Source organism: Haliaeetus albicilla, chromosome 9 (genome assembly GCF_947461875.1).
Source record: "Haliaeetus albicilla chromosome 9, bHalAlb1.1, whole genome shotgun sequence".
Lineage (NCBI taxonomy): Eukaryota > Metazoa > Chordata > Aves > Accipitriformes > Accipitridae > Haliaeetus > Haliaeetus albicilla.
This window is the reverse complement of record NC_091491.1, coordinates 1076200-1101566: the sequence shown is the minus strand read 5'-3', so window position 1 is coordinate 1101566 and position 25367 is coordinate 1076200. Positions and strand designations below refer to the sequence as shown.

The following is a 25367-nucleotide window of genomic DNA, read 5'->3' as shown; positions in this document are numbered from 1 at the left end:
ATGGGGGTGCTACCAAATCCCCTTTCTGCCAGGTGAATGTTAATGCTGCTGCCATTTTATATGGTGCCTGTTAGGGGTTTATTGCAAAAGGAGGCAAACCATTTTTCTTCTTCAGATGTCTTCACTGAAAGGCCTGGTAAGAACTCCTCTGCCTAACACTGCTCTAGTTGTCAATTGCTTTTTATGTTCTTTGTTTTTTCTGTGTGCTTTGTTTTTTTTCCTGAGCATCCGTGCAGAATAGCGCTTATGGGAAACTGTCAGCAGCAGGTATTAAACATAGAAGCTTTGGCTTTATAAGCATGGGCTCCCTCCATTGACCATTACAAAAAAGGAGAGGGGGGAAAAAAAGCAGGTCTGTCAGCCACGTCTATAGTGGGATCATCAACCTGTAGAAAGGGAGTGCGTGTAACCAGAGCCACCCAGTTCTCAGTAGCCCATTCTGCTCAATGTAGGGAGAGGAATCTGGAACAAAATGTCTCTGCCACTGCTTTCCTTACCACAAGTCTTAAGTCAAAATCACAGAGCAAAGACAACATTTAGAAATTTTAACTGGAGTCAGATTTGAGTTAAGGTTGGACTAAAGGACCTTTTGAACTAAGAGTTTGTTTTAGAAGACAGTTATATATATTGCTTTTAAATACATAAGCAGGAGAGCCACTTGAATGATTGCTTTTCCTCTCTCAGTGTCATTAACACTTCTGACTAGTTATGGACATATGGGGATGAGTGTTAAAATCTAGAATCCTAGCTGGTAGAGGATGACAATTGCAATGTTAGTTGAGGTCCATTTGCCTCACTTCGATCAGCTTCCCCAGGACACTTTGTGCCTGTCCAGTATTTCACTGACTGGTCAGATGCATCACCACTCTGCTTTCTGGCAGTTCCATAGGAAAAGGGGAGTTAAATAACAGACATGAAACATGACAGCCTTTGTTGTTCTTCACTGAGAAAGCTGTTTCAGTATCAGGTGCCAGGTATATACGTGATTTTTGTTGTTTGCACAAGATGACAGACACTTGGCTGTCCTGCCATGGCACCTAGCTACCTGACTGGAACTTGCACAGCCACGCTGCAGAATACACCTTGCTCTCAGAGATCCCCCCTTTATCCAGGTGGCTCCAGATGCCTCATTCATTCAGTTTTGGAAAAGGAAATTAAGAACCTAATTCACTTAATTCTTTTGAAAATTGTACAAGATGCAGATCATTATGCTTAAAACGGTATTCAGAGCCCAGGGTGGTTTTTCTTATTTGTGCTAAATTTCTAGTGACAGTGAAGATAGGTGAGAAAAATTTACAACAGAGAATGTGACTTGCTAATTCTCACAAGAATAAAGCTGACAGCCTCTGGTTATATGCATTAGGTTAGTTTTCATTCTAAATTGTGTGTCCTTTGTCAAGTTATGTCATACACCAGAGACTTAGTTTAGTTATTCCTTTATTATATTAGTGTTCAGAATCACTTTAAATGTTTCTGCATGAGGCCTGTCATAGTTTGCTTGTATCTTGAGCTTCTTTAGGACTTAAGGACTGAGATCATCCTTAGATCGCACTGTGATTTACAGAGGTTTGTTTATCTACTTAGAGATGATCACAAATAAAATTTACTTAGAAGGTAAGAGCATAAAGTAGAGGTTCTGATGTAACAGCGTGGACTTCCCTTGTCCTCCTTTGCAGCAGAAAGCAGATGGACATTAGTCTTGGTGAGTCAGGATGGAACTCAGAGACCTCCGCTGCACTTCCCCCAAGGAGGTCACCTCCTCGCATTTCTCTCCTGTCTGGAAAATGGTCTTCTGCCTCGTGGTCAGCTGGAACCACCACTTTGGTCCCAACAGGGCAAGGTACTGCCTTTTTGGATGAGCTGCTTGTAGTAGGTAGGGCTGATCTTAATGTCTTTGTTCAACCAGCATCCTGCTCCACAGAGCCTGGGCATTGATTACCAGCTGCTTTCTAGTAAAGTGGGAGGTAAAATAACTCCATTTAGTCCAATCTGATTCTTATACAGATAGTCTATAGAAATTGTTCATACCTTCATTACCCCATTGAGCAATGAACTGGAATCTGCTGTTCTATCAAAATATGAACCCAAACGATAGGGACCAAGGCTCAAATGGACTGGGACATACTTGCTCTCAGAGGCTTGCATTATTGAAGAAGCTGGTGCCCAACTCCCATGGATTACAAGAAAAAGCTGTGTTCTAAGCACACAGAAGAGTTGTGTTAAGTACCCCTAAACTACCTGCTGTATATGATTCTACTGTTGTTTTCTGCCTCACCTCCTCCCAGCACTGAAAGTTTAGTTTTAAGATTTAAGATGCCAAAGGTCTGAAGTACTTAGTTTGTTGTGCTCTGTTAGTCATTTGTAGCTGAGTGTATGGAATCATTATTTTCTCTAGGGTAAGGTATTTCCAAAGCTTCGAAAACGGAACAGCAACAAATCGGTGGACCTAGAGGAAATGCCAGCTGAAGATACTTCTACAGACTATGTGTTCAGAATTATCTATCCAGGACACAAGCATGATAACAGTAAGTGCCTTTGTTCTGCTTTGTTGCTTTTTTTTTTTTTTAACAACAACAACAAACAAACAAAAAACCAAAACAAAGCCCTAAGAAAACCTTGAAGTAATATCCTGGGAAGTAACTGAAGGTAACGGACAAGCCAGGTTTTTGGGGGGGGAGAAGAAAACCTATCACAAAATTTCATTGTGTGATAATTGTGATCAACAGGTACAGCTTACTGTAGGTTTCCTTAATGCAGTGAAGCTTGTTATCTTAGTGGAAGTGGAGTTGAGGTGGGGAATCTTGTTTACATTTACTCTGTGTTTTGCAGAGGAAGTTTTCAAAATACTCCCCTGGGCTTGCAAACTGAGACTAAAACCAAAGATTGCTTGACTAGCAAAGAGCAGTTTTGCTCCTGAAGTGAGGATATTTTTATTGGCCACACTGCTTGCTCATAATGTTGTTATTAGAAGAAAAAAAACCAACCATAAACTCAACTCTTAAAGTACCCCAAGAACTCCCTGGGCTAAGTTTTCCTGGCTTGGAAGCAAGAACTGAACAATGGATAAATAAAGGCCCTTCCAAGGAAACTAAATGAACTCCCAAGCACCAAACCACCTCATGTCATCAGTGAATACAAATTCCTTACATGCAAGAAGGCATTTGAGCTAGTTCTCAAACAGCATGTTCAGTTTTATTCCCCTTGGCAAAGAAGCAAGAATTTCCCAGGAAGATCAGACCCTAAAGTTTACAGGGGATTTGGATTTACTGCTCATGTTGGGTCTTACTGCAGCTGAAAAAGCAGAAATCTCAGCTGAACTCTCCTTACCCCAGGGGACTGAACCACAATGGTGGCCGTGCTTTATTAGGGCTTCTGGATTTGCACAGGTAAGGTCATGCACACACCAGCAAAAGCATGTTCTGCCTTTGCCTGAATCAAGGGGACTGCAGATTCTGTGGGCACATCCAGCACAGACCTGCCTGTTGAGTGCAAGAGCTGGCTCCTGCCTTGGGCTTCCTTAGGAGGAGGCCTGTACCTTGCATGTTTGCAGTGCCAGACGATGCTGGGGAGCAGAATGTTTGCTGTCCAGATATATCTGGCACACGTTTCAGAGTGGAAAAGAGGCCACAGCATTGATAAGGGCATGGTGAAGGAGAAAAGCTAGTCGGAGCCTAGAGTTCCCATGGAGTTTTGCTAAAAAGCATACTCACCTACTGCAGGCTGGCATTGGGACCTTTCTCTATTGCCATGATGTGACACATGATGTGCTCTGGGAATACAGCCTGTGCACAATGAAAAGCTGGCCTGTGTTTGGTGGAGCATACTTTTTTTTCTGTAAGAAAATCATTTTTCATACCCATTTACAGGAGCTTGTGCCTTCAAGAGGAGGGCAGGGTTCAAGTCCTTTGTCTTTGCTGAACATGTCCTTTTGAGTTTTCCCGCAGAATCGAGTTCTCTCTTCTTATGCTCCTCTTTCACTATTTTCTTTGAGCAGTAACTATTAACTACCACCACTTAGCTGCCAGCCGCTCTACCTCTGTTGACGATGATGAGGAGGAGGAAGATAAGCTACACGCAATGCTATCAATGATCTGCTCTCGGAACCTCACAGCTCCTAATAGGATGAAAGGTTTTTATCCTCCTCCCCCTGTGTCCCAGAGCTCTATTGCAGCTCGTTCCACTGATGCATACAACAGTGTTGGCATTATTACAGGGAAAAACATTTCACTCACGCCATGAGATCTGGAGATTAAGTTGACTGTGTGGAGAGACTGGGAATATGCTCACAACCTATGGAAAGTGGAAACAACAGCATCTTCCCTCTCCTTTGACCGTGTGTGCTGCTGAACAGACAAACCTTCTCTCCTTCCAGAGCCTTCCTGCCCCACCTTCATAAAAGCTGGATACTAGAACATGTTCTCACAAGAGGAGGGAGTGTAACAGGTCTTTGTATTATTCTTCTGTGAGTTAGTCATGTACAGCGTAACAGACCAGGGAGGGCAGCCTTGCATAGGAAGCGTCAGAGGTAAACCATTACAGCAATAGTAGTGATGTGCCGGGCAAAGTCAGAAATAGAGTGTGCCTGTGTAGACAGAATAGGGCAGAAGTGTAGTGAGTTACAATTTGAGCCCAGGGATGGTGCAAGTATGCATGCTTCCATGCTTTGGATACCTCTATAAGGTAGCAGAGGTGTGCAGAGAAGATACTATGGAGATGCAATACCTTTCTGTGCTCAGGTGCTTTCATTCCACTTCTTGCATTCATAGGCTAGGTGGGTTTCAGATTATCAGCTGCAAGACTCCACTTTCCAAAAATTTGTCATCTAATTCTTTTCCTAAAGCAATTCATAACATATGTATTAAGTTGGTATTCTCCAGTAGGTGTATGTATTACATGCATTCAGGATCTAGTAGTGTAGTTCTGGAGGCTAAGAAGTCCTCACTTCCTCAAAGGAGGAAGCTGAATGGTGTATAAAATAATCCATTCCCCAGGCCAAACCCCTCCTCCACAGCTTGGATTCTAAGGCTTGCAGCTGTTCAGAGACAGGCAGGTGTTGTCGAGGCCTCTCCACTAGTTCATGTGAAATCTCTCCCCCCTCTAGGCTTACCAGTTCTGCACAGCTTCAGTACCACCAGACTTTTGGCCTTGATACCTCTTGAGTGCATGTGCCAAACCTGGCACACTCCTGATATAATCAAAACAAGAGCCTCCGCCTCTTCCTAATAAATGGAGTGTATCAGCAAGAACAGAATCTTCTCTGTTATCAGGCTGTAAAGTAGCTGTCAAAAGTTTGACATCTGCAGAGGAAGTAGGAAGGAGAGCAACTGCTTGCAAGTTTGGCTCTTGTCTGTATTTTTCATTCATTATGTTAGAATGAACATGCTTTTTCTGGTATTTCTATTTCCTAAGAAAAACACAATGTATTTTGACTCCAGATAAGACACTCATACCTTTAAATAGCAGAGCGATGAATTTTGGTTCCAAATGGATGTTAGCCCTGGTCTGGTGGGACTGACTGTAGGAGACAATAATTGCCCTGCATCTCTGTACAGTGCTTAAGTTCTGTTTAGATAGGATATGAAAATGTGTTCAAGGAGATCCTCCTCATTTCTTGTAGGCTGCCTACACATTTATCCCAAGGTAGTAGCCCCTAGAAATGGATAAAGCCCAGAATAAAGAGTTCTTGAAAGGTATGGATGGAAAGAAAGTCCAAAAATACAGCGTTACCCTTGAAAAAAGATACCGTTTCAGGGAGTTTGTGTGTGTCTTAACTGATCATGTCTGGATATGGGTGATAATGGAAAGGAGGAAGGTCTAACACTGCCACATACACATGTTAAGAGGCTAACACTGTGATCTAAAGCATAAGAAACACAATTTAGTCTTTAGTCAGGTGATGGGAATTTGAAGTTATCCACTAGAACAGCTGTCAGGTATCTGATTTTGCTTATTTAATTTTGAAGGTAGTGGTAGAGTTAGGACTATGTCTGCTGTTTGAGTAGTGATTCTTGCTGAACTAGATTGGATTAGCTGTTGTCTCTCCAGCAGCATCCCTTTTAAATAATGACAACACTGATGTAGCAGGTTTGCTAGCCATTTGCTTCTACATTTTGCAACATGCTCGACTTTTGCATGTAGCTGAAGTTACAGATAACACCACTACAATTAAAGAAAAGATGCTGTTCACTCTAATTCTTCACTAATTCAGGTACCTTTCATCTGAATCTTTAGGTTCTGTGGGGTTCTTTCCTTGTTTCTCTAAAAAATAAAGTAAGAAATCAAAACTGAAAAACCCACTTTTCTTGTCTGTAGAGGGGAGGCAAAAAATAATGATCTAAAAAAGTTTGTCCAATGGTTTTTATTTGAACCCAATAAGAAGCTGCAATAAATACTGGGTCATTCAGCTCCTTCCTGAAGAATTAAGGTGAAGAGCATTTTTGCATCACACTTTGTTTTGTGAAATGAAATACACGTGACTGCTTCCGCATGAGCCTGTGCTTTTTCTGTTAACAAATGTTTTTACTCCACTCCTTCCTCACCTATGCCCACTTTCTAATAGGCACTACTAAAATGCTTTATGCTACCTTGATTTAAAATGCATGAGATGGTTTGGAATTGCCCCTACCACCACCCAACAAATGTATGTTTTAAAAGCACGGCCCAGGGGACTAGATTTTGCTTACAAATGTTAATTTAGTGACATACAGTATTATGGCATTTGCCTTAATTTTAATCACGGGTGAGCTGAAAGGCCAGTTATTTATTATAAAACAAAAAACCCACAAGCTCAAATGCCAGCTGGGAAAGTTGAAGAGCTGAAGCCAAGCTTTCTGAAGGCAACTGGTGATTTTTGGGGGGTCGCCTTCCTGAAGCGAGTTAAAAAGACAAATAGAATTGGTGGAGCAGGGATAACTCAAGAAGCTGCACTGTACTGTTGGATCACATTTTCCTGCAGAACATCCTACTTTGATAAACATAGTGTTGACATCAGTAGGACCTGAACTATCCTTCTGTGCTAAATATTTTAGGATCTGGTTCTGAGGGGTAAAGAAGCATCTTCTGAAAGAAAATAACTGAATCAGTTTGTCTTAATTTCTTTTATGCTCAAACTTTCACTTTAACTGGACTAGCAGTTATATGGCTGATTCCAGGAACTGCAAAATGAAATTCTGAGACCAGAATTAAATAGAAGGTCAGGTTAGATTACCTATTCTGGCCATAAATAACATTACCATAGCATTACACAAGAACCGGTTTTAGTTGTTACTGCAGCACCCTTTTCTCTATTCTCTTTGAAACACAAACTGGGATGTGCATAGGCAAGAAAGGGGGAGATGGTGAGGGGATTTGACTTTATGGGAAGTGACCGTGCACAGCATGCAGCTGATTTAGATGTGCCAAGAGCAGTATTTCTGAGGTCACTAGGACGGTGCTCTCCCCTTTTTGGAATCAAGATTCAGAGCCTGCTGAAAAGTAAAGCATGAAGCCATCAGGATGCACAGAAGAAAGAGAAGAAAAGAAGAAAAAAGGTTGATGGCCTGCTGTTCTGTTTGGTTTTTTTTCCTAGACACCAGCGAAATGATAGAGATGCAAGGCTTTGGGGCAAACTTGCTTTCATGGCAGCTGGAGCACTGCAGCCAAGGCTCCTCGTGTGTCTCCTGTTCAACAGGCAGCTCTCCCTATGATATACCCAGCTGTTGCAACTGCATCCATGATAGGTAAGCAAGTTGTGCAGAGAGCTTACCTGCGAGACTGTGCATGCCACACTTAAAAGCAAGGAGGTTTTATTGTTTGCAGCACCAGAGAACGAGTGTGACAATTTTCAAGTAGTTTCCAACATGAAAAAATGGAGTTATGTAGCAAGAAATTTAGTTTATTAAAACTAACCTATTAAACTACTCTCAAGTCACATTTTCATAAAATATTGCATCTAATTCTTTTGTCTAGTTTAATATAAATCAGCTCTGGAAGCATTTCTTCAACAAGTAATTAACAATTACAATGAAGGGCAACAATTTATCTAATTTGACAAGGACCTTTATAATGCATCTGCAGCAGTTGTAGCTAAATGTGCCAGGTGAATCTGTTTTGGGCCAAAATGCTGGTGGGGGAAATGCTTTAAAAAAATGCAATTTGTCACTATTGTTGTCCTTTAGCTAAATAAATCTTGGTGCAGAAAAAGAATCGCTATGTGTTAGGTCATAGGGATCAGCATAAAATTCATGATGATCTCTGTCCTCGTGACCTATCACATTCCTGTTAATGTGTCTCCACAGAACTCCATTAAAGATGTTGTGTGAAAGCATGAAGAGGCAAATAGTTTCCAGAGCCTTTTATGGATGTAAGTGAAGCTTCTTATATCCAGCCCTTGTGGTATCCATATGCTTATCTAAAAAACATGTGATGTTTGTTTTAGAAAGCAGTCCAAACGCAAAGTTATGGTTGTGAGTCAGATCACCTCACGGCAGTAGGGTGGACGTGACTCAAGTGTCATAGCTTCATAATTCCATTATTTGTGGGTTTTGCATATAGCAATGGGTGAACTGATGCTTAGTGAAGACAGAATGTAGTTTTACTTTGCAGTGTAATACTCTACTTGGATTTTACTAGTCTGTGTAAGATTTAGTTAATCTTTGGCTCTGTTGCAATTCTTCATTCTTATACAGTACAATGCAAGTTTAGTTCATATAGGATTATTAGTGGCAGGTTTAAAATGTCACACGGCTTCATCTTCAAAAAGGGGCTGCTGATATTAGGTAGATGCTCATTTATAAAAGTTTATCTCCTGCCCCAACCACAGGGCTTGCCTACTGCCGCCATTTGTCAACAGTGCGAACGCATCTGTCTGCCCTTGTGAACCACACTATTATCCCACCTGACAAACCATCCAGTGCTGCAGGCGGCCTGACTAAAGAGGTCTGGAGCAAGTATCAGAAGGACAAGAAGGTAAGTAACATTTATTCATTACGCTAGCTCCCACACACTGCTGCGTTGAGCACGGTATCCCTTAGAATGGACCCCAGGAAGTATTAAAAGCATTTTCTAGTCTTCACAGGATCACTTCTCTTTCTAGCGAGTGAGTCGATTCTTACAATCTCTTTTGTCCTTTGTTTCTCTAATGATAGCAAAGATATCAGTTAACATCAAAGCAACTGATCTCATGATGACTCTAGTCTATTAAAAGTTAGATTATTTTAACGGGAGGCATGACAGCCTATATTAGACTGGATTTGAGCTAAGGCCCTAAAGGCCTGGATCAAGTTGCAAAATTTATTTAGTGCTGTGCATGCATTTCACTGTCTTTATACTTGGTATTAAGTGTATACGAGCATGCCTAAGGAAAATAAAGATGTAATTACCTTGAATACCTCTTTCTCCTGACTACTGTAGAATTACAAGGAACTGGAATTACTTAGAAGAGTTTACTACGGCGGGGTACAGCATGAGATTCGAAAGGAAGTATGGCCATTCTTGTTAGGTCACTATAAATTTGGCATGGCCAAAAAGGAAATGGACCAGGTAAGCACAGCTTTCCGGGGATTTGAATTACATTTGCAGAATTGGTTTTGTTTTCTTAATAGCAAGTGTTAGTCTTTATTATTGTTTAATATTCCTAAGGGGAAAATGCTACTGAAACATGAGTGATGCATGTTAGTAGAGGGATTATGATATCATGTTATCATGCCTGAAAATCATTAAAAGGGAGTTTTTTATTGAAGTCAGGAAACCTGCATTCAGCCTCTGCCTGTGACATGCACTTGCCCTGAGCAAATCCTGTTTTCACAAATTTGCCACTTATAAAATGGGGAGACATTGACATTTGGATAGTAATTTGAGTCATCCCTCTTTTATATGGTGTGTTAGTTGAGTTATACTTAAAAATGCTCTTTGAAATAACAACCTTATCTATATGATACTGCATCTGCATATGTGGACTTCTACTGGAGCTGTGAATAGCCCAGATGTACTTTCTAAAGTGCACTTGGTGTTACTGTCTAGAGGCTAAAAATACCCAGAGGAAGGTTTGGTTTGTAAGTTCATTATGCTCTTGCTAGACTGAAATAAGAAGTGCCTCTGTAAAATGTAAGGTGCAATTTCAGATGAGACATTACTCCTCTTAATATCTCCTATGCTGCTGCTAATATTGATCAGTGAATAATTGCCTAGGTTATGTCACAGCCTTATTTCACAGTATGAAACTTGGCATTAAGTATATAGTTTCCATTAATGAAACCACAATTTGCCCATCTCTTAGTTATACTATCTCTCTTTGCTAATCTGTTCATAGCAATACCGACTTTTTACTTTGCCGAGTGCTTTCATTTGTTGTAATTCCTAGGCAAGTGCCTTGATAATAAACCAGGCTGGTAACAAACAGATAGAGCTGGGCAAAATGACAGACAGTCATGCCTTCACTCAGCTACACTTACTGAACAGAGACTGGATGTGGTCCTAAGCTAGAGTGCTGAGAAAAGTACAGCACTACTCCAGTGCCTTACTCCTACATGCTTCCCATAAGCGACTGCTAGGCTACACCAGCCTTTATCTGATCCAGTGTAGTTGCTGTTATGAATGCTGTGTGGCATTTTTATTACAGTATGGAGCCAAAGCTAATCTATTACCCTCAGGCAATGCATAATAGGCCCAGGTTCATACCATAATGCAGCTGTAGAGCTGATTCACATTTGGATCAAGAACTTAAGTGTAGGCCTACTACGATGAGCAGATGGGGTAGTGCCACCATTGTAAAGGTCTCCTGCCGTCCTTGGGCTCATACATAGTGGGAGCACCACTCTGCCATTACAAATGCCAACGCTGCCACTCATCTTACTCCTTGACGTTTGAGGAAAGGGATGTTCTCCTTTGCAGAGCCATAGGACTTCAGTAGGACAGTGCCCTGTGGGTAAGGTCTGGATTAGTGTGTTGGTAAAACATTGCTTTTAACTGACATTAAGAATCACCCAAATGTTTGCTGAACTGTCTAGAACAGTAATGAGGTTTGCCCTGGAGTATAATTAACACATTAATCTGCTTTTCTGTTAGTGTTGTTACCAGGGAGGTAGAACTCTTGCAGCAGCTGATTCTGTTCTGGATTAAATGGATAAGGAGTGGTTTATATATCAAAACATTTGGCATTTGCTAACTCCCAATTATTTTATATTCCAGGGGATATTTTATATCCCTGTGAGCACCTGCAGATCAGAAGGGCAGCCTGACCTAGAGCCTTGCAATAGAAAAATTAGCTATCTTGCAAACAGTGGGCACTTTATAAGCAGCATTCTTCTTACTAAAAATTGCTACAGCAATTTGACTTGTTTTTCCTCACACTTATCTTTATAAACCAGTTCTGAACACAGATGGAGAAATATACCCCTTAACTGTTCAAAACAGGGCCACAATCCAGATTCTTCACCCTGAATCCAGGCATCTTTGTAGGTATTTATATTTAGATTTTCCGGCTATAGTGTGTATATCAAGCATGTTCCGCTGAGCACTACTGAGGCAAGTTCCTGCCCTCCCATGACATCAGCATCATAAGAAGACAAAGTACCTTAGAAACGACTGAGGGCAGTAAGTCCTGCTGGTTGCCTTATGTCCTGAAGGCCAGGCAAACTGCCTCAGAAGAGAAGCAAATCCAGGTAGCCAGTCTGATACATTGCCATAGTCCTGCTGGCAAGTATGTCTGTTCTACAAGGGGACTTGTTCAATCACCCCTTTTTTGCATACAGCACAAGTTTAATAAAGAAGTTCTCCTAGAGCACCACGTGGACTGGTTCCTTAAGTCTTACTGTCTTGATGAAAAAGGGAGGGCCCTTCTAAATGCTTTGAATTTGGTGCAGAGCTTCAGCAGCAGTGATCTGGCTAAATTGCAGCACTTCAGATGCAGTGTGAATTTATTACATTTGCATTTGGTGTTCCATGTTTTTTTTTTTTAAACTTAAATTTTCAAGAAATATAGGATATTGGGGGTTTCTTGCATAGATTGCATTTTGCTGTCTGTTCTCCACAGGTATACGAACCATCAGATTTATGATCTATGTGTAAAAATAGAAGGTATGTCTGGAACTGAAAAAAGGACCCAGATACTTAGAGTGGGAGATCTTGAGCCACAGTTTGTGGATTCTAGCCCTAGCTTCAAAGGGCATGTGCATGTATACAGCTAGAACATAAGAGATTTGCCAAGAAGAGATAAATATTTGAGTCCATTTGTGTAATAGAAATTACAGTAAATTAATAAATAAATGTTGCAAGGTATAAAATATCTGATCTGCAGAATGCAAGCTCCTATAGGAAATTTTTTTCCCTGAGTTTGTACCATACTAACACAGAGGTGCTCCAAACCTTATCTGGAATTCTAATAAGCTACTCAACACCAGTAGTAAATAACAGTAATAACCGACACCTCAAAGCAATGTGCTGTTGAGTCTAAAGCTTACCATTGAATGTAAGAGTCTATTAAATGAATGACCTGAAAACAGTCATAACATTTGCATGTATAGGAAACTTACCGTGTCCTTAACTGAAGTCATCACGGGTGATTTATCATCTTTGCCTTCTGATGATATTTTTGCAGTCATCCATCAGTATCTGGGGCACTCCCAAACGTGGCTGTCCTCCAGCCTTCCACTAACTGTTGTATTTTATGATTTATGACTCGACAGCTACCTCAAGTGACAAATAGCCTGCAGCTCTTAGCATGAATGCTCTGGTAGCAACTCCAGCCAGCAGAGTCCGGAGCCTGAAGCCAACTCACAATTGTGATTTCTCTTCAGCTCTTGACAAGTGACAGAGTAGTAAAATTACTACGTGTCCCTTAATAGCTCAAGGTGGGTTTCTGTGTCTCTCTTTCAACAGAGGAAGCCAGCAGTGGCAAAAAATCTGTTTTATTACTATGGAAACCAGTGGTTGGATCTGGCCATGCACAGTAGAGCCACAAGACTGGGCTGTGTGAGCTGGGATTTCTACTGTTCAGGAGTCTCTTCCAGCATCTAGCTCTGTACAGGCTGACGTCTGTGAACCTGCAACTGGGAATTCATTGCAAGGGCTATGTTAGAGTTGGAATAGAGAAGGAGTTGGGAAGGCAGTGTAATGAAATTAGTAATAATCTGGTTAGAAGCAGCAATTGCTCCATCAGATTGCATCTGACTTCTATGTGATGTTTCACGTGTAAGCCAGTGACATCTTTTGTTCTTTCCTGAATAATGTCAAAAGCACTGTTGAGAGTGTATACACATGCTTATATGAATCTTTTATGGCATCTATAGTGATAGTTTATTCCCTGCAGTAAAAACGCAACGTCTTGCTGCTCCAGTCATTGCGCTTTGCAGTCAGAGTGATGTGTGCTCTAGCACGAGGGCTTCAGGATCCTACAGGCTTTTGGTTTGAAACATTACACTTGCTTTAGACCTCTTCCTCCTGGCTTCCACTCATTGCTAATGCTATCTTTCAAGGAGCACCAGCGTTTCAGGATCTGTCTGTCTGTCTGCAGGTGGATGAAGACATTGCTCTCCAGTATCAGAAGGTCATGGCTGAGTGGAAAGCCTGTGAGGTCATTGTAAGGCAGCGAGAGAAAGAATCACATTCTGCTACGCTGGCCAAGTTTTCATCAGGCAGCAGCATTGACAGCCATGTCCAGCGACTGATTCACAGGGACTCCACCATCAGCAACGATGTAGGTACTCCCTTCCCATTCATCCATATGGTGCAGGCAGCACGGGAGGCTTGGCATTTGCAGAGGTACAGCCCAGGGAAGCAGAGACTTAGGTTAGCACAGCTCCACCAGTCTGGAGCTACTTGAATCCTGTACAGAATTTGAAGCTGTAGTGCCTCCATAATAGAGCTAAAAGCAGGTCTGTATTTTGGGTAGTCTACAGCTGTTCTTAAGCAGGACCTGCCTAAGGGGCTTTAAGGGTTCACCTACTATAGAAGATCCTTCTCTCAGTAGAGGAATAGCTTTCTATCCAGCATAGAGCAAAAGATTACTACTATTAAAGCATATTTTTGATTCTGTCATGTCCCTGATTGACAGGTTGAGCATGATTTTTTGGGGGGAGAGGGGACCTTTGTCAGTCTAAGGTGAGATGCTAAGTAGTAGAAAGGCAGACTGAATTAACCTCTCAGTAACTTGAATAACAAAGAAAGGGGTTTCTTTTCACATTGTTGGACAGGAGAGCTGGCAAGTGTGTGCCAAAAGTGTCTCTGGGCATCCCATTACTTATGCAGATTTCAAACAGTTAGCTAACTGGTTTCAGTAAGGCAACAGAACTTAACAGTTCAACAATGAGTTTTTTAGCAAGAGAAGAGGTAAAATGGTTGCATGGTGGAAAGAATTTGAAGGCCACTCTTGACTTCAAACAGCAGTTGCTGAACTGGATTGTTGGAGGCCTGAGGTATCTCGGTCTTCTTCAAAGATACATTGCAATGACCAGATGGTTTTAGTGTTGGTGTTGCCGGTAGGGAAGCTTCACTGCTTTCCAAGGTGTTTCTAACTGAAGATTATGAAGGGGGGAGACATCATCATAGGAGATGGATATGAGATCATTAGTCGGTATTATTTTTAGACTTACAGTCTCAATGTAAAGACTGAGTGAGGAGCTCTCAACTATTTGCATACAGGGAAGATCTATTAATCGGTGATCTTGTCCACTGAAATGATGTAGTCATTTCTCTCTTGTGGCTGGAGGTTCGTATGCCACATTAATGATTCTTGCTTCTCTATTCTCCCCTGCTTTATCCAAATCTTCTCTCCTCTGCCCACCCCCAGGTCTTTATATCTGTAGATGAAACGGACTCAGCAGAGCGGGACTCAAAAGGTCAGGACGACCCCACTTTCACCATGCTGTCTGCCGACACGCCAGCAGCAGTAGCTGCCGTAGAGCAACAGTCTGTGGAGTTTGACTCCCCTGACTCTGGGCTGCCATCCTCGAGGAACTACTCCGTGGCCTCAGGCATCCTGTCCAGTATCGATGACGGGCAGAGTGTCTCCTTTGAAGATGGGGCTGAAGAAGAAGCTAGCACTGACTTGGAAAGGACTGATTCAGACATATCGCGTATACAGAAAGCCAAGTCGGTTGTACTGCAGTCTCAGGATTCTGTATCAGAAGAGCAGCTGTGTTCCCAGGTGGATTATTTAATGGATGTTGCTTCTGTCTGCGCCGCATCCTACACAGTAGGTCACAACATAAGTATCATCATCTCTCTGCACAGCATTGCTTTTCTAGCAAAGCCTTGTACTTTTTCAGATAGGATTTAATCAGAGACAATTCCAAACTAGAACTACAGGTGGTGGGATGATAACCGAGGATTTTTGCATCCAAATCTTTTCATCTGGATTTTGAGCTAGATTGGAAATAAGACAGCAAGAAAAAATTGGGTCTTTTATTGAATGGGAGGGCAAGGAAAAGAATGTACAGCTCAGCAGCTAAAAATTGCCAGAGGCTGTGGACAGCACACCACTTGAAAGATTTCAGTATCATTTAATTCAAGCTAAACCCCACATTTAATCAAATTGAACCATAACCTAAATCTGGATTCAAGACTCCACCACCTCTATTAGTGTTGCTGTCAACAGATTAGTAGTTGAGTTTTTGCCTCTCTCTCTGCTGAAGTTGTTCAACTGGAAATAACCATTTGGAAACAGGACAGGCTTGGAACATTTACCAGTGAAAGTGTATGCATTTCACCTGGGATTTTGGACAGTAATTGAGTATTTTGATGCTCTCCTATGCCCAAAGTATAATTGTACTATTTCTGGTTTGTTGATTCTCAGAGCGAATCTGCACAAAGTCCTGGGAATGCTCTAAACTCAGCAGATCTAAGTAAAACTTTTCTCTTCTAGATAGAGTTATTGGACACTGTTGCCTTAAATTTGCACAGAATTGATAAAGATGTCCAGAGATGCGATCGGAATTACTGGTATTTTACTGCCGATAACCTGGAGAAACTCCGAAATGTCATGTGCAGGTAATACAGCTTGTAAACCAAACTGCTTTTCACATTTCTGTCATAATCCATAAACTGTAATAACATGAAAATAATAGTCTGTATAAAAATTCTCAATAATTAACTTAAACTTGCAAGAAGGAGGAACAGGTAAGATGGTAGGTTAGAGAGCATGGGTATGATCGGCAGTTTGGAATGCAGGTTTGAGAAGATTCTCTTTCTACCTCAGGAGACAGACCTTATCAGTCACCTTGAACTATTCTCTAAATGTACTATTTGCTTTGGTTTCCTACTTATCAGGATAATAGATCCATGCTCTAATGGTGTGTTATAAAGATGACAATAATAGTGGTGCCCAGATACAGTGTTGAGGGACATCTACGAAGTAGACAAAGTCTACATCTTCAAATCAAACCAGCATCTTTAACCACTGAGACCAGCTAGAATCAATAGAAAGCTAGTTTTCACTTTTAGGAATGCAAATTGCCATGAAGGCTATTCAACTAAAGATAGTTAAAGCAGAAAGTGTCATAGACTTTAACACTCAGAGAAGATAACAAGTTTCCACCTAGGTGGGGCAAAAAAACCCAAAAGCTAAAAAATTCTAGGTACCTTTTAAAAATCTGGGCTTTTTTCCCATAAACTGTTATGCTTTTGTTAGCTGTTTTTTCACAAACTATTGATATGCAAGCCATGTGTGTAAGGTTTGGTACTCTATAGCCAAGCAGAAAACAATACAGGGCTGTGAAACACTCTGGAATGTGAAGTGTCAAAAAGTTCTGAGACACACACACACAACAGCTACTTAAGATTTGATCTTGTGTAATCAAATTAGACTTCAATACAGTATTTAGCTTTTGAGGAACAGGTAGAGAAAAATTCAATATTAATTCATCCTGTAAGTAGACGATCACATTCTTTTACCCTTTCACAAGACATTAAGAGCCTACAGCAAGAGTCACTGTACAAGAGATATTCCAGTCTCACATGCCAGTCTGTCCTCATTGTGGGTTGTTTATAAAGCTTTTAGGATTTTTTTCTGGAAAAAAAACTAGCAGAATACTCATCATTTTATACCACTGTGTTGGAAGATTTGAATTGTTGTAGTTCTCTGGACTTCTAGCTTTATCTTTACAGCACTCTAGAACAAGACACTTAAAAGCTTCCAAAAGGAGTTGTATTTTAGGTGTAAGACAAATTTTTGAGGCTACCATGCAGCAAGAGGATTTTTAATCCTATTATCTCTTGTGTTTTCTTCTTTCTGCAGTTATGTTTGGGAGCACCTAGACGTTGGTTATGTTCAAGGCATGTGTGACCTCCTGGCTCCTTTGATGGTTATACTTGACAATGGTAGGAAGAGTTTTCTTTTGGAACATGTTGGTATCTTTAGGGAGGTCTTTCTCTAGAAATGCTATTTCAGAAGAAGTTGTATGTGTTAACCAGAGCTAGCTCACCAGGCAAATCAGACCTGCAGCCCTTGATTCATATTTTTCTCTAAGTGTGACTGTTGTTGAAATGGCTAACATTAGTATCTTGGGGATTCCCTCTTCACTCACTGACTTCCAGATTAAATTTTATTAAATTTTCACAGCAACTGTGTTCCAGCAGTTGCTGAAGCTGAAGAGTCAACTGCAAGCTGGGTTCTTTTGAAACATAACTAGTAAAAATGGTCCAGGGTCAGGTGCTGTCTTCTGTTTCATCTAAATACTGGTGATGGGATTAGGGAACATCAAAGGGGAAAACCCTGTTTTTTGCTTGCCCTGCAGTTCATTATTTTGGTTCAAGGAAGTCACACAATTAACAACACCAAGTGTTCTGCATTGTATCTGCAGATCAACTGGCTTACAGCTGCTTCAGCCACCTGATGAAGAGGATGAGCCAGAACTTCCCCAATGGAGGTGCTATGGACACACACTTTGCCAACATGCGGTCCCTAATCCAAGTGAGTCTTTTTTAATCTTATTTGAAAGAAGATGAGGTTCTGGCAGAGGCTCAGAACTAGCTTGATACCACAGTGAAGGGCAGGAACTCCAATACTAGGTTCCTAGTCATCTGGTACTTCAGAGCTGGGTAGGGTAAGAATTGTTTTATACAGGCCCAAACTGATTTCATGCTTCTCAGGGGACAGTATTTGCTGTCACATTGAAGCGTGTGTATTAGAGCAGGTCAATTCATCTTGACAAAGAAAACAAACCCCCCCAAACATCTGCCTCCAGTACACCAGCTACACAATGTAATGACTCCTATTTATGGCTCAGTCCAGCTCCAACTGAAGTCAATGAGAAATAGCAGTAACATCCAGTCTTCACGGCTTTTTGGAAGAGAAAACATGCATATTTGTGGCACAAATTTCTTAAACCTGTAAGTAGACCATAGCTATATTTGTATTCACACAGGATGCTTGCTGAATGGGGGTTTTTTGGACAGATTTAAGGCCTAGACATTCCACTCCGAAAAGCACCAGGCACCTGAGCAAGACAGCATAAAGAAGGGTGAAAACTATCATGATAAGCCATTATTTTGTTTGATAGGTGGCATATTAAAAAAGTAATGAAAATAGAGGTCAGTCAACAAAGAAGATGGCCAGCACGGCAAATGCAGGCAGCACATGAACGTACAGCTGCAGTTTCTGTTGAGTAGCAAGACTGTCAGAGGATGCCACCCTTCTTATCCAGCAGCCCTTAGGATGACATCTATGAGGAATGACTATAGATGTACTTACAGATTTAAGACATCTACCAGATATTTGGCAAGTAGTTGTTCAGTTCCAGAGATCTTGGATGTTGCAGTGTGGAACTGTGCCACTGCTCATCAGAATTACCAACTTGGAATGAAAAAGTCTCCTTCCCTTCTTTTCCCCAGGTGAATGGATTTCAGTCTTTGCACACCAGCTCCTACATTACAAGCTGAGAATAGAGTTGGGTGGGAAGATGAAAATTTGCCACTTGTTGAGAATCAGTAGGATCTGTAACTTGGTGCTTGGACCTTTAAAATCACAGTGAAGATTGACTGTTGTCACCTCATACCTGCACAGCAGTAATGTAACTCTTCACCTCATCAGTCTGTGTCAGGGCACCCACATCACAGGCATTTTGTAAAGACATAGTAAAAGGATGTATCTGTGCTAAGCAGCTGCTCTCACTAACCACAGCATCAGGTGATTAGAGCAGCATGGAAGTCTTAACCAGACTCCAACACCTTTGATCTTGGCTACTTTCAGACAAGATACTGACAGCGGATGTTTTGTGTTTTAGATTCTAGACTCAGAGCTTTTTGAATTGATGCACCAGAACGGAGATTACACTCACTTTTACTTCTGCTATCGCTGGTTCCTGCTTGACTTTAAAAGAGGTAATAATGTTCTATGCCTATAGTTTAGAGTTGTGCAAAACTGTGAACAGCTCTCTGTTTTGGTCTAAATGTCTATATGGTGAGTAGCAGCTAAGCTCACAAGAGAATGTATAGCTATGAAAGCTAATGCAACTTTGAGAGATGAACTAGCACTGGAATAAGTCAAAGCTTAGAGAGGGGTGTTGTAAATTCCTGATAATGTGGTTAGAGCCAAATTTCTGCTCGGTGCAAATACCTGTTTGCTCAAGAAGGTGAGATCCCAAGTTGATCACACTCCTCTGTAAGCTTTGATACCTCCTTTCTAATCCATTTGATAACAAGGAGCAGCTCAGCAACAGCTCAGCAGCTGTTGTACTTTGCCAAGTGCTGTACTTTATATACTGTGGGAGCACCCCAGAATCTCGAGATCCCTGCACAAGCACATCCACCCACCCACCCCCACTCTAACAGAAGCGGTTGCTTATAATAGAGACACCCATCATGCTATCAGGCAAGTCAGTAGCTCCTTTTAGTTACAGATTGATCTGCAAGAATCAAAAGAAGACATCCCTCTCAGCACAAAGGCGATAGAGGGAGATGATACATATCCATCAGCTATATATTATGAGCAACTATCTGAAAGTGAGGGAGCAGGAATTGTGACTCTTAAGCCCTCTACCTGCTCCTTCACAGAGAATTGCCTGTTCCCCACATCCCAGTCCCCTGGACCTCACTGTGACAGACTGGGCAGAAGACAAGCCTATATGGTTCAAGACAACAAAGCTTCCATGGTCATATCTGAATTGCAGCATATGTAGACCTAGCTTACACACATCTGCTATACAATTAATTGTTGCTGATTAAAAATAGCAGAGCTTTAGCGCCAATAGGTCTACTGGAAAGCCAAGAAGGGGGTCCTGGATACGTAGTCAGATTTGCAGCCTGTCATGTAGCCCTGCCTAGAATAAATGAGTCTACTTACGCTGCTGTCACATGGTTACTGCAGTTTAGACATCTTCCTGGGGTCATCTGCACTGCCACACCTACATTCTTTCTTAATTTTCCTTTAAATCCAATTCTGTTGCCATACTTGCACAAGTAAGTGACACAAGTTGGCTGGAGCAGAGGGGGAGAGGAAAAGGAGGAGTCATCAAGTACTGCTGATGTCTGCGTAAGGCCTGTAAGACATTAGTTAGAGAGGGGGAAATGGTCAATTTGAATAATCAGATGCTCTTGTAATGTTTATTCCCATTCAGAATTGTTGTACGAGGATGTATTTACAGTGTGGGAAGTTATTTGGGCAGCAAAGCACATCTCTTCAGAACATTTTGTCCTTTTCATTGCCTTAGCACTTGTGGAAGTTTATCGAGAGATTATCCGTGATAACAACATGGACTTCACTGATATCATCAAGTTTTTTAACGGTAAGAGACTTAAGAGAGCCATTTTGATAAAAAGCCAGCGTTTGCTCCTTCTCCCTTACTCAGACTGTCTGCAGTTGTGCAGTGTTCTTGCTGTCATGACAAGCCCCTGGTCATTTTAAGCTCTGAATCTCTTACCCCTTCATGTAAACAAAGAGCCCAGATTTTTACATGCTTCCTGAAGATCTGACTTGGCACACAAACAGCAGTGTTTTAAGAGCTACATGGACCATAGAAGATGGTAGCTATTTCAGTGTCAGTGGTAAAAATTACCACAAAGCAAGCTTCATAATTTCTCTTAAAAAGATTTGCCACAGTGACTCTTTGCCCTTGGTTTAATGGGAGGTGTTAAAATGTTGCTTGTTTTTTTTTTTTTTTTTTGCAAAAGTCTCTCATGGGTTTTAAGATTGCCAGAGTCATTTCTGTTTAGAGGGCTTGACTCTGCTGAGGCTGAAACGTATAAGCAACTGTTCGTGCAAAACATCCCAAACTGCTTCCATGGTTGATTGCTTACCATAGTTGTCCATAGATGCTAGCCAACATCTACTGCCAGAGCAAAAAGTATTCTGCCAAAGCGAGCTAGGTCCCTTCCTGGCTGTGGAATGCAAGTTAGTCCTAAACGAGTGCTCCCTGTTAGGATATTTTAAGAGATTTGGAAACAATTTTGTGTAATCACAGTAATTTACTAAATTATCAGTGCTGTGGCTTTCAGTCATCTGTTGCAGAAGCCCCAAATTTGGTTTTTGCCTCAGCCACTCTTATTCCAAAGCTATACATTAATGCTTCCCTCAAAAAGCACTACCAAAAAACCCCACCCTCCAGAAAACCCAAACAAAAAAAAACCTCAGTACTTACCTAAGCTGAATGAAATGATTATTGTGGAACTGAAGATTCAGGTCTGTCAAGAGCTACTTCCTGATCTTGCGTCAAGCTTCAGTGTGGACATCTGTATGTGGAACTATGTGGGCATGTTGCCCCATGTACATGAAGCCCTTCTTAATTGTATTTATCACTTTCATCCCAGACCCTCCAGCAACAGTCCCTGCCTGGAGATGTATCTTGATCAAGTTGAGCTCAGCTTTACATTTTTGAGATGCCAGGAGAGCTGTTCACAGGCACGTGTGGGTACAGATCTCCCATTCCTGGTCTGGGGTCACAGGGCACTGGGATTTCTGCAACAAGAGAACTGACACCAAAAGGATTAGATCTTGATGCCAGGACCTACAGCACTAAGGGATTCATCCGCTTATTCTATCTTTAATTCTACAAACCTAACCCCCTCAATGCTTTTGGATTGCTGCTAATGTTACACTGATTTATTAATGTTAATGCTACATGAATAGCATCAATGCTAGGCAGAAAAGTTCCCACTGCTGACAGTTAAGAATGTTTGTCTGTGTCTTTTAGAAATGGCAGAGCATCATAATGCCGAGGAAATTCTGAGGATAGCAAGAGACCTTGTCTACAAAGTGCAGACACTGATTGAAAATAAGTGATCATGAACAGACTGTCATTGTGGGCCTTGTGAGCTATCGGATGGAGCGTTTCTTGCACTGTAACTTCAAAATGGTGTTTTAATTGCATCTTCCATGTAATGTAATAAATATCAAAGAGATTTGTAACAGACTTTTAAAACCAGAACTTTTCCTTTACCAGATAAAGTTTGTGTTTGATAGTCCTTGTTACACTCACTTTGTATTTCTAGACAAAATCTTTTTGCATTCTCTTATTTCCCTCTCTAGAAGACCATCTATCTACATATTTGAGATATTAAAAAGGGGGGGATTTGACATACTAGAACATTTATATTTTGACTTACTGCACCTTTAAAGCCTGGATGCACATTGTGTGCTCTGCCAGAACCTTCCATGGAGGAGGTAAGGCCAGTTCCAATACTCACTAAAAAGTGTTGCAAGTGTTGAATTGGGTCCTTGGTGGAGCACGTTTGTGGATTCATTGTCTATGCCTTGAACATGGAAGAGAATACATTTAGCAGGATATTTAGCAGCAATTAAAGTAAATAAAGTTACCAGCTGGAAGAATGGCCTTAAACTAAATAACATAGTTAATATGAGCAGTGAAGATCTGGCAACATTAGCTAAAAACATCAGTTAGCCTTTGCTGACTAGCTCGTGCTATTGAGTCTTCATGGCCTACACATGCCATAGACATGCCTTCATTTTACTTTGCAAACTTACTCTGCAAATATTCCCAGATGACAGGATCTGCCTAATGTAGTTCAGGTTAACAAGTTTAGCACACAGAAATGGGTCCCCTGCTCATGTTAGCAGCTCCCACACTCTTTGCGTCTGTGCAGAGTGCCATGAAGTTCAGATCCTACATCACAGAGCAGACACAGCAGAGCCTCGCCTCCTCCAGATTACTCACTGCACACTACTAGCCTCCTCCTCCCTGCTCTGCAGAGCTTTCCGGGAGGACTTTCCTTGGGATCCTGTGAATGCAAACCAGGCACGCATCTACTCAAGCAGGTATCAGCACTTGCCTGATGAAGCAGTTGAAATCATTGCCCGGGATCCGATCCCCTTTGCTGCAGCACCATGCTGTTTCATAGAGCTGTCCATGCGCCCCGTGGAAGTTCTGTGCCACTTCTTTTCCTGCTTGGCTGCATGCTTTAGCAGCATATGTTTCACCCCATCCTGCATAGAGAGCAGAGGTGACTAAGGGTTAGCTGGGCTTCTGCCCTGGAGCTGCAAATAGGTCTGCTGCTGTCCTAGCACTTCATCACACTGTATAAAATTAACACATGTACTTTACCTACCTACCTTCCCAGGGTGCATGTTGTTTCCAAGTAAAGTATATCTCCGTCAGCGAGAGGGAGGGAGGGAGCAGGTTTTTGCTAATGCGGTTAGCTGCAGATTTCATGGATACTCGCGACCTGTGCTCCTAGGAAACCTAGGAACTTAGTGTAAGCACTGCATGTATTCCAAAGTATTCCACCCTTTGCCATTAGAACCTCAGCGATTTTTAAAGAGAAAAAAAAAGTTTTAATCTGAATATTTGTTTCTGCTTCTTGGGTGTTTTTTTTTTTTTTTATCCTTCAGAGCAGACAGCTTTGTTTCCATTCAACCTTGTAGAGAAAACAACTCTGTGCTTTTCATAGAATGGTTTGGGTTGGAAGGGAACTTTAAAGGTCATCTAGTCCAACCCCCCTGCCATGGGCAGGGACATCTTCAACTAGATCAGGTTGCTCAGAGAAGTTTACATGAATTAGATCAGTTCACATGAGCTTTTAACATCAGATTTCAGCAAAAAAGAGAGGTGTAGGAAATAAAATTATTCTGTTTGAAAATTCAAATACCAATAGGAAGTATTTAGTAACTCTAGTCTTGTGATTACCTGAGCAGTGGGCACTCTTGCTCTTTGCACTAGGCAAGTGCTGCCTTGGGATCCTCATGAGCTGTGCACTACTTGCACAAGAGGGTAGATTTGGTTCTAGAAAGACTATCTGTGCTTAGATCTTCCTTTATGATTGCAGTAAACTACAAATGGTAAATAATAGTCCAAAAAGGGAAAAAATGCACACAAAGTGCTTCTTGGCTCAATAGCCAAGCCCTCCCTTAAATTGGTCTCCAAAAATTTGAGGGGAGGGTAAAAAAAACCAAAACCAAACAACCAAACAAAAACACAAACCCAAACCAGAAGTCCCCCATTGCTGGTGTAGCCAGATGCCTTCAAGGACGAGCCTGTTGTCCTCCGGGCTCACAAGCATCAGGGTCGCAAAACAGAAGCGAGAACAGATGAGCCCACTCAGTTCTGAGAGAGATGCTGCAGAGGAGGCTGTTGGGAAGGAAACCCCCTTTCTGCGCATTACAGTGCTAAAATAACAACAGTGGGAGTTACAGAAGGAAAAAGTTATGATAAGCTCTACTGCTCACCCCCGCGCCTCCAGGAGTTAGGGTGTGCTCAGGACCAGGAGCCAAGAAGTTGTGCTGCAGGCATGCTCGCAATCTGATCTCATTATTATTTATAGCTGTGTGTCCAACTGTTTTATAGGCCAGTGCATGGTTGCTGAAAGATCTCAAAAGCGCTTCAGTTTGTGTGTCTGTTGGTTCACTTGAAAACTGAAATAGTATTTTTCAAAAAAATTGACAAGAGCGAGAAAACCCTCTAAATCGGAGCCTGAGGAAGTGATGTAAAAAGTAGAACTGCACTATTTTTCTTTGGTATGTTGGGAATGTACCATACAACTCTGTTTAAAAGAAAACAAAAAACAACAAACCTCTGCGAACTTTGTTGTATTTGTTATAACATTCTGTCTAATTGTATTTTATGAATATTGTGTATTGACTTATTTATTTTTGTTGGGAGCAGACTACTCTATTGCTCAATTATTTATGTTTAAATGTAACATATGAATAAATACTTATCGTCAAGGCATTCTGTGGAGCTCCTTGGAAGCTATTTGTCTCCCACCAAGGTAATTTCAGAGACGGAACAGGGAGTCCTAAGGACAGGGCTGTCTGGGAAGAGCTTGCGATATGTAATTAACATTTCTATGACGAGCATGCATGGCCTATTGTACTAAGCAGTATTTCTTAAGTAAGTAGGTCATCACCAAATGGACTGCTAATATCCCTTGGATGACTTTAAGGGTAGACTTAGGTTACACAGTGCATGCCTAAGAGCACCTATCCTCACAGGCCGAGCCTGTTG

General features: G+C 41.5%; 1 protein-coding gene and 1 long non-coding RNA gene across 13 annotated transcripts in view; one reads left to right on the top strand and one right to left on the bottom strand.

Moving 5' to 3' along the window:
- Positions 1–25091, top strand: part of SGSM2 (small G protein signaling modulator 2) — a 65314-nt gene extending 40223 nt beyond the window's left edge. For 3 of the 8 annotated variants that reach the window (XM_069790819.1, XM_069790822.1, XM_069790826.1), the window contains exons 10-24: positions 1677–1840; positions 2396–2525; positions 3995–4129; positions 7568–7718; positions 8277–8341; positions 8801–8946; positions 9391–9519; positions 13490–13672; positions 14765–15169; positions 15839–15963; positions 17210–17292; positions 17775–17884; positions 19197–19293; positions 20529–20696; positions 22101–25091. In XM_069790819.1, the coding sequence (XP_069646920.1) occupies positions 1677–1840; positions 2396–2525; positions 3995–4129; positions 7568–7718; positions 8277–8341; positions 8801–8946; positions 9391–9519; positions 13490–13672; positions 14765–15169; positions 15839–15963; positions 17210–17292; positions 17775–17884; positions 19197–19293; positions 20529–20696; positions 22101–22189 (2180 nt within the window). In that variant the 3' untranslated portion in view covers positions 22190–25091. The remainder of the gene's footprint in view (positions 1–1676; positions 1841–2395; positions 2526–3994; positions 4130–7567; positions 7719–8276; positions 8342–8800; positions 8947–9390; positions 9520–13489; positions 13673–14764; positions 15170–15838; positions 15964–17209; positions 17293–17774; positions 17885–19196; positions 19294–20528; positions 20697–22100) is intronic. The other 5 variants (XM_069790820.1, XM_069790821.1, XM_069790823.1 and 2 more) reach the window with 5 other exon arrangements.
- LOC138686713 (uncharacterized) lies at positions 532–22106 on the bottom strand. 5 transcript variants are annotated; one of them, XR_011326018.1, is made up of 4 exons: positions 21549–22106; positions 12510–15339; positions 10657–10897; positions 532–1949 (listed from the first exon to the last, which is right to left on the bottom strand). It is a non-coding gene; the product is annotated as an uncharacterized lncRNA (long non-coding RNA). The 5 variants fall into 5 exon arrangements; XR_011326015.1 differs by lacking the exon at positions 532–1949 and adding an exon at positions 20255–20450 and having other exon boundaries at positions 7828–10897; XR_011326017.1 differs by lacking the exon at positions 532–1949 and adding an exon at positions 20255–20450 and having other exon boundaries at positions 7828–10897; positions 12510–15162.
- Positions 25092–25367: the final 276 nt, after the last annotated feature.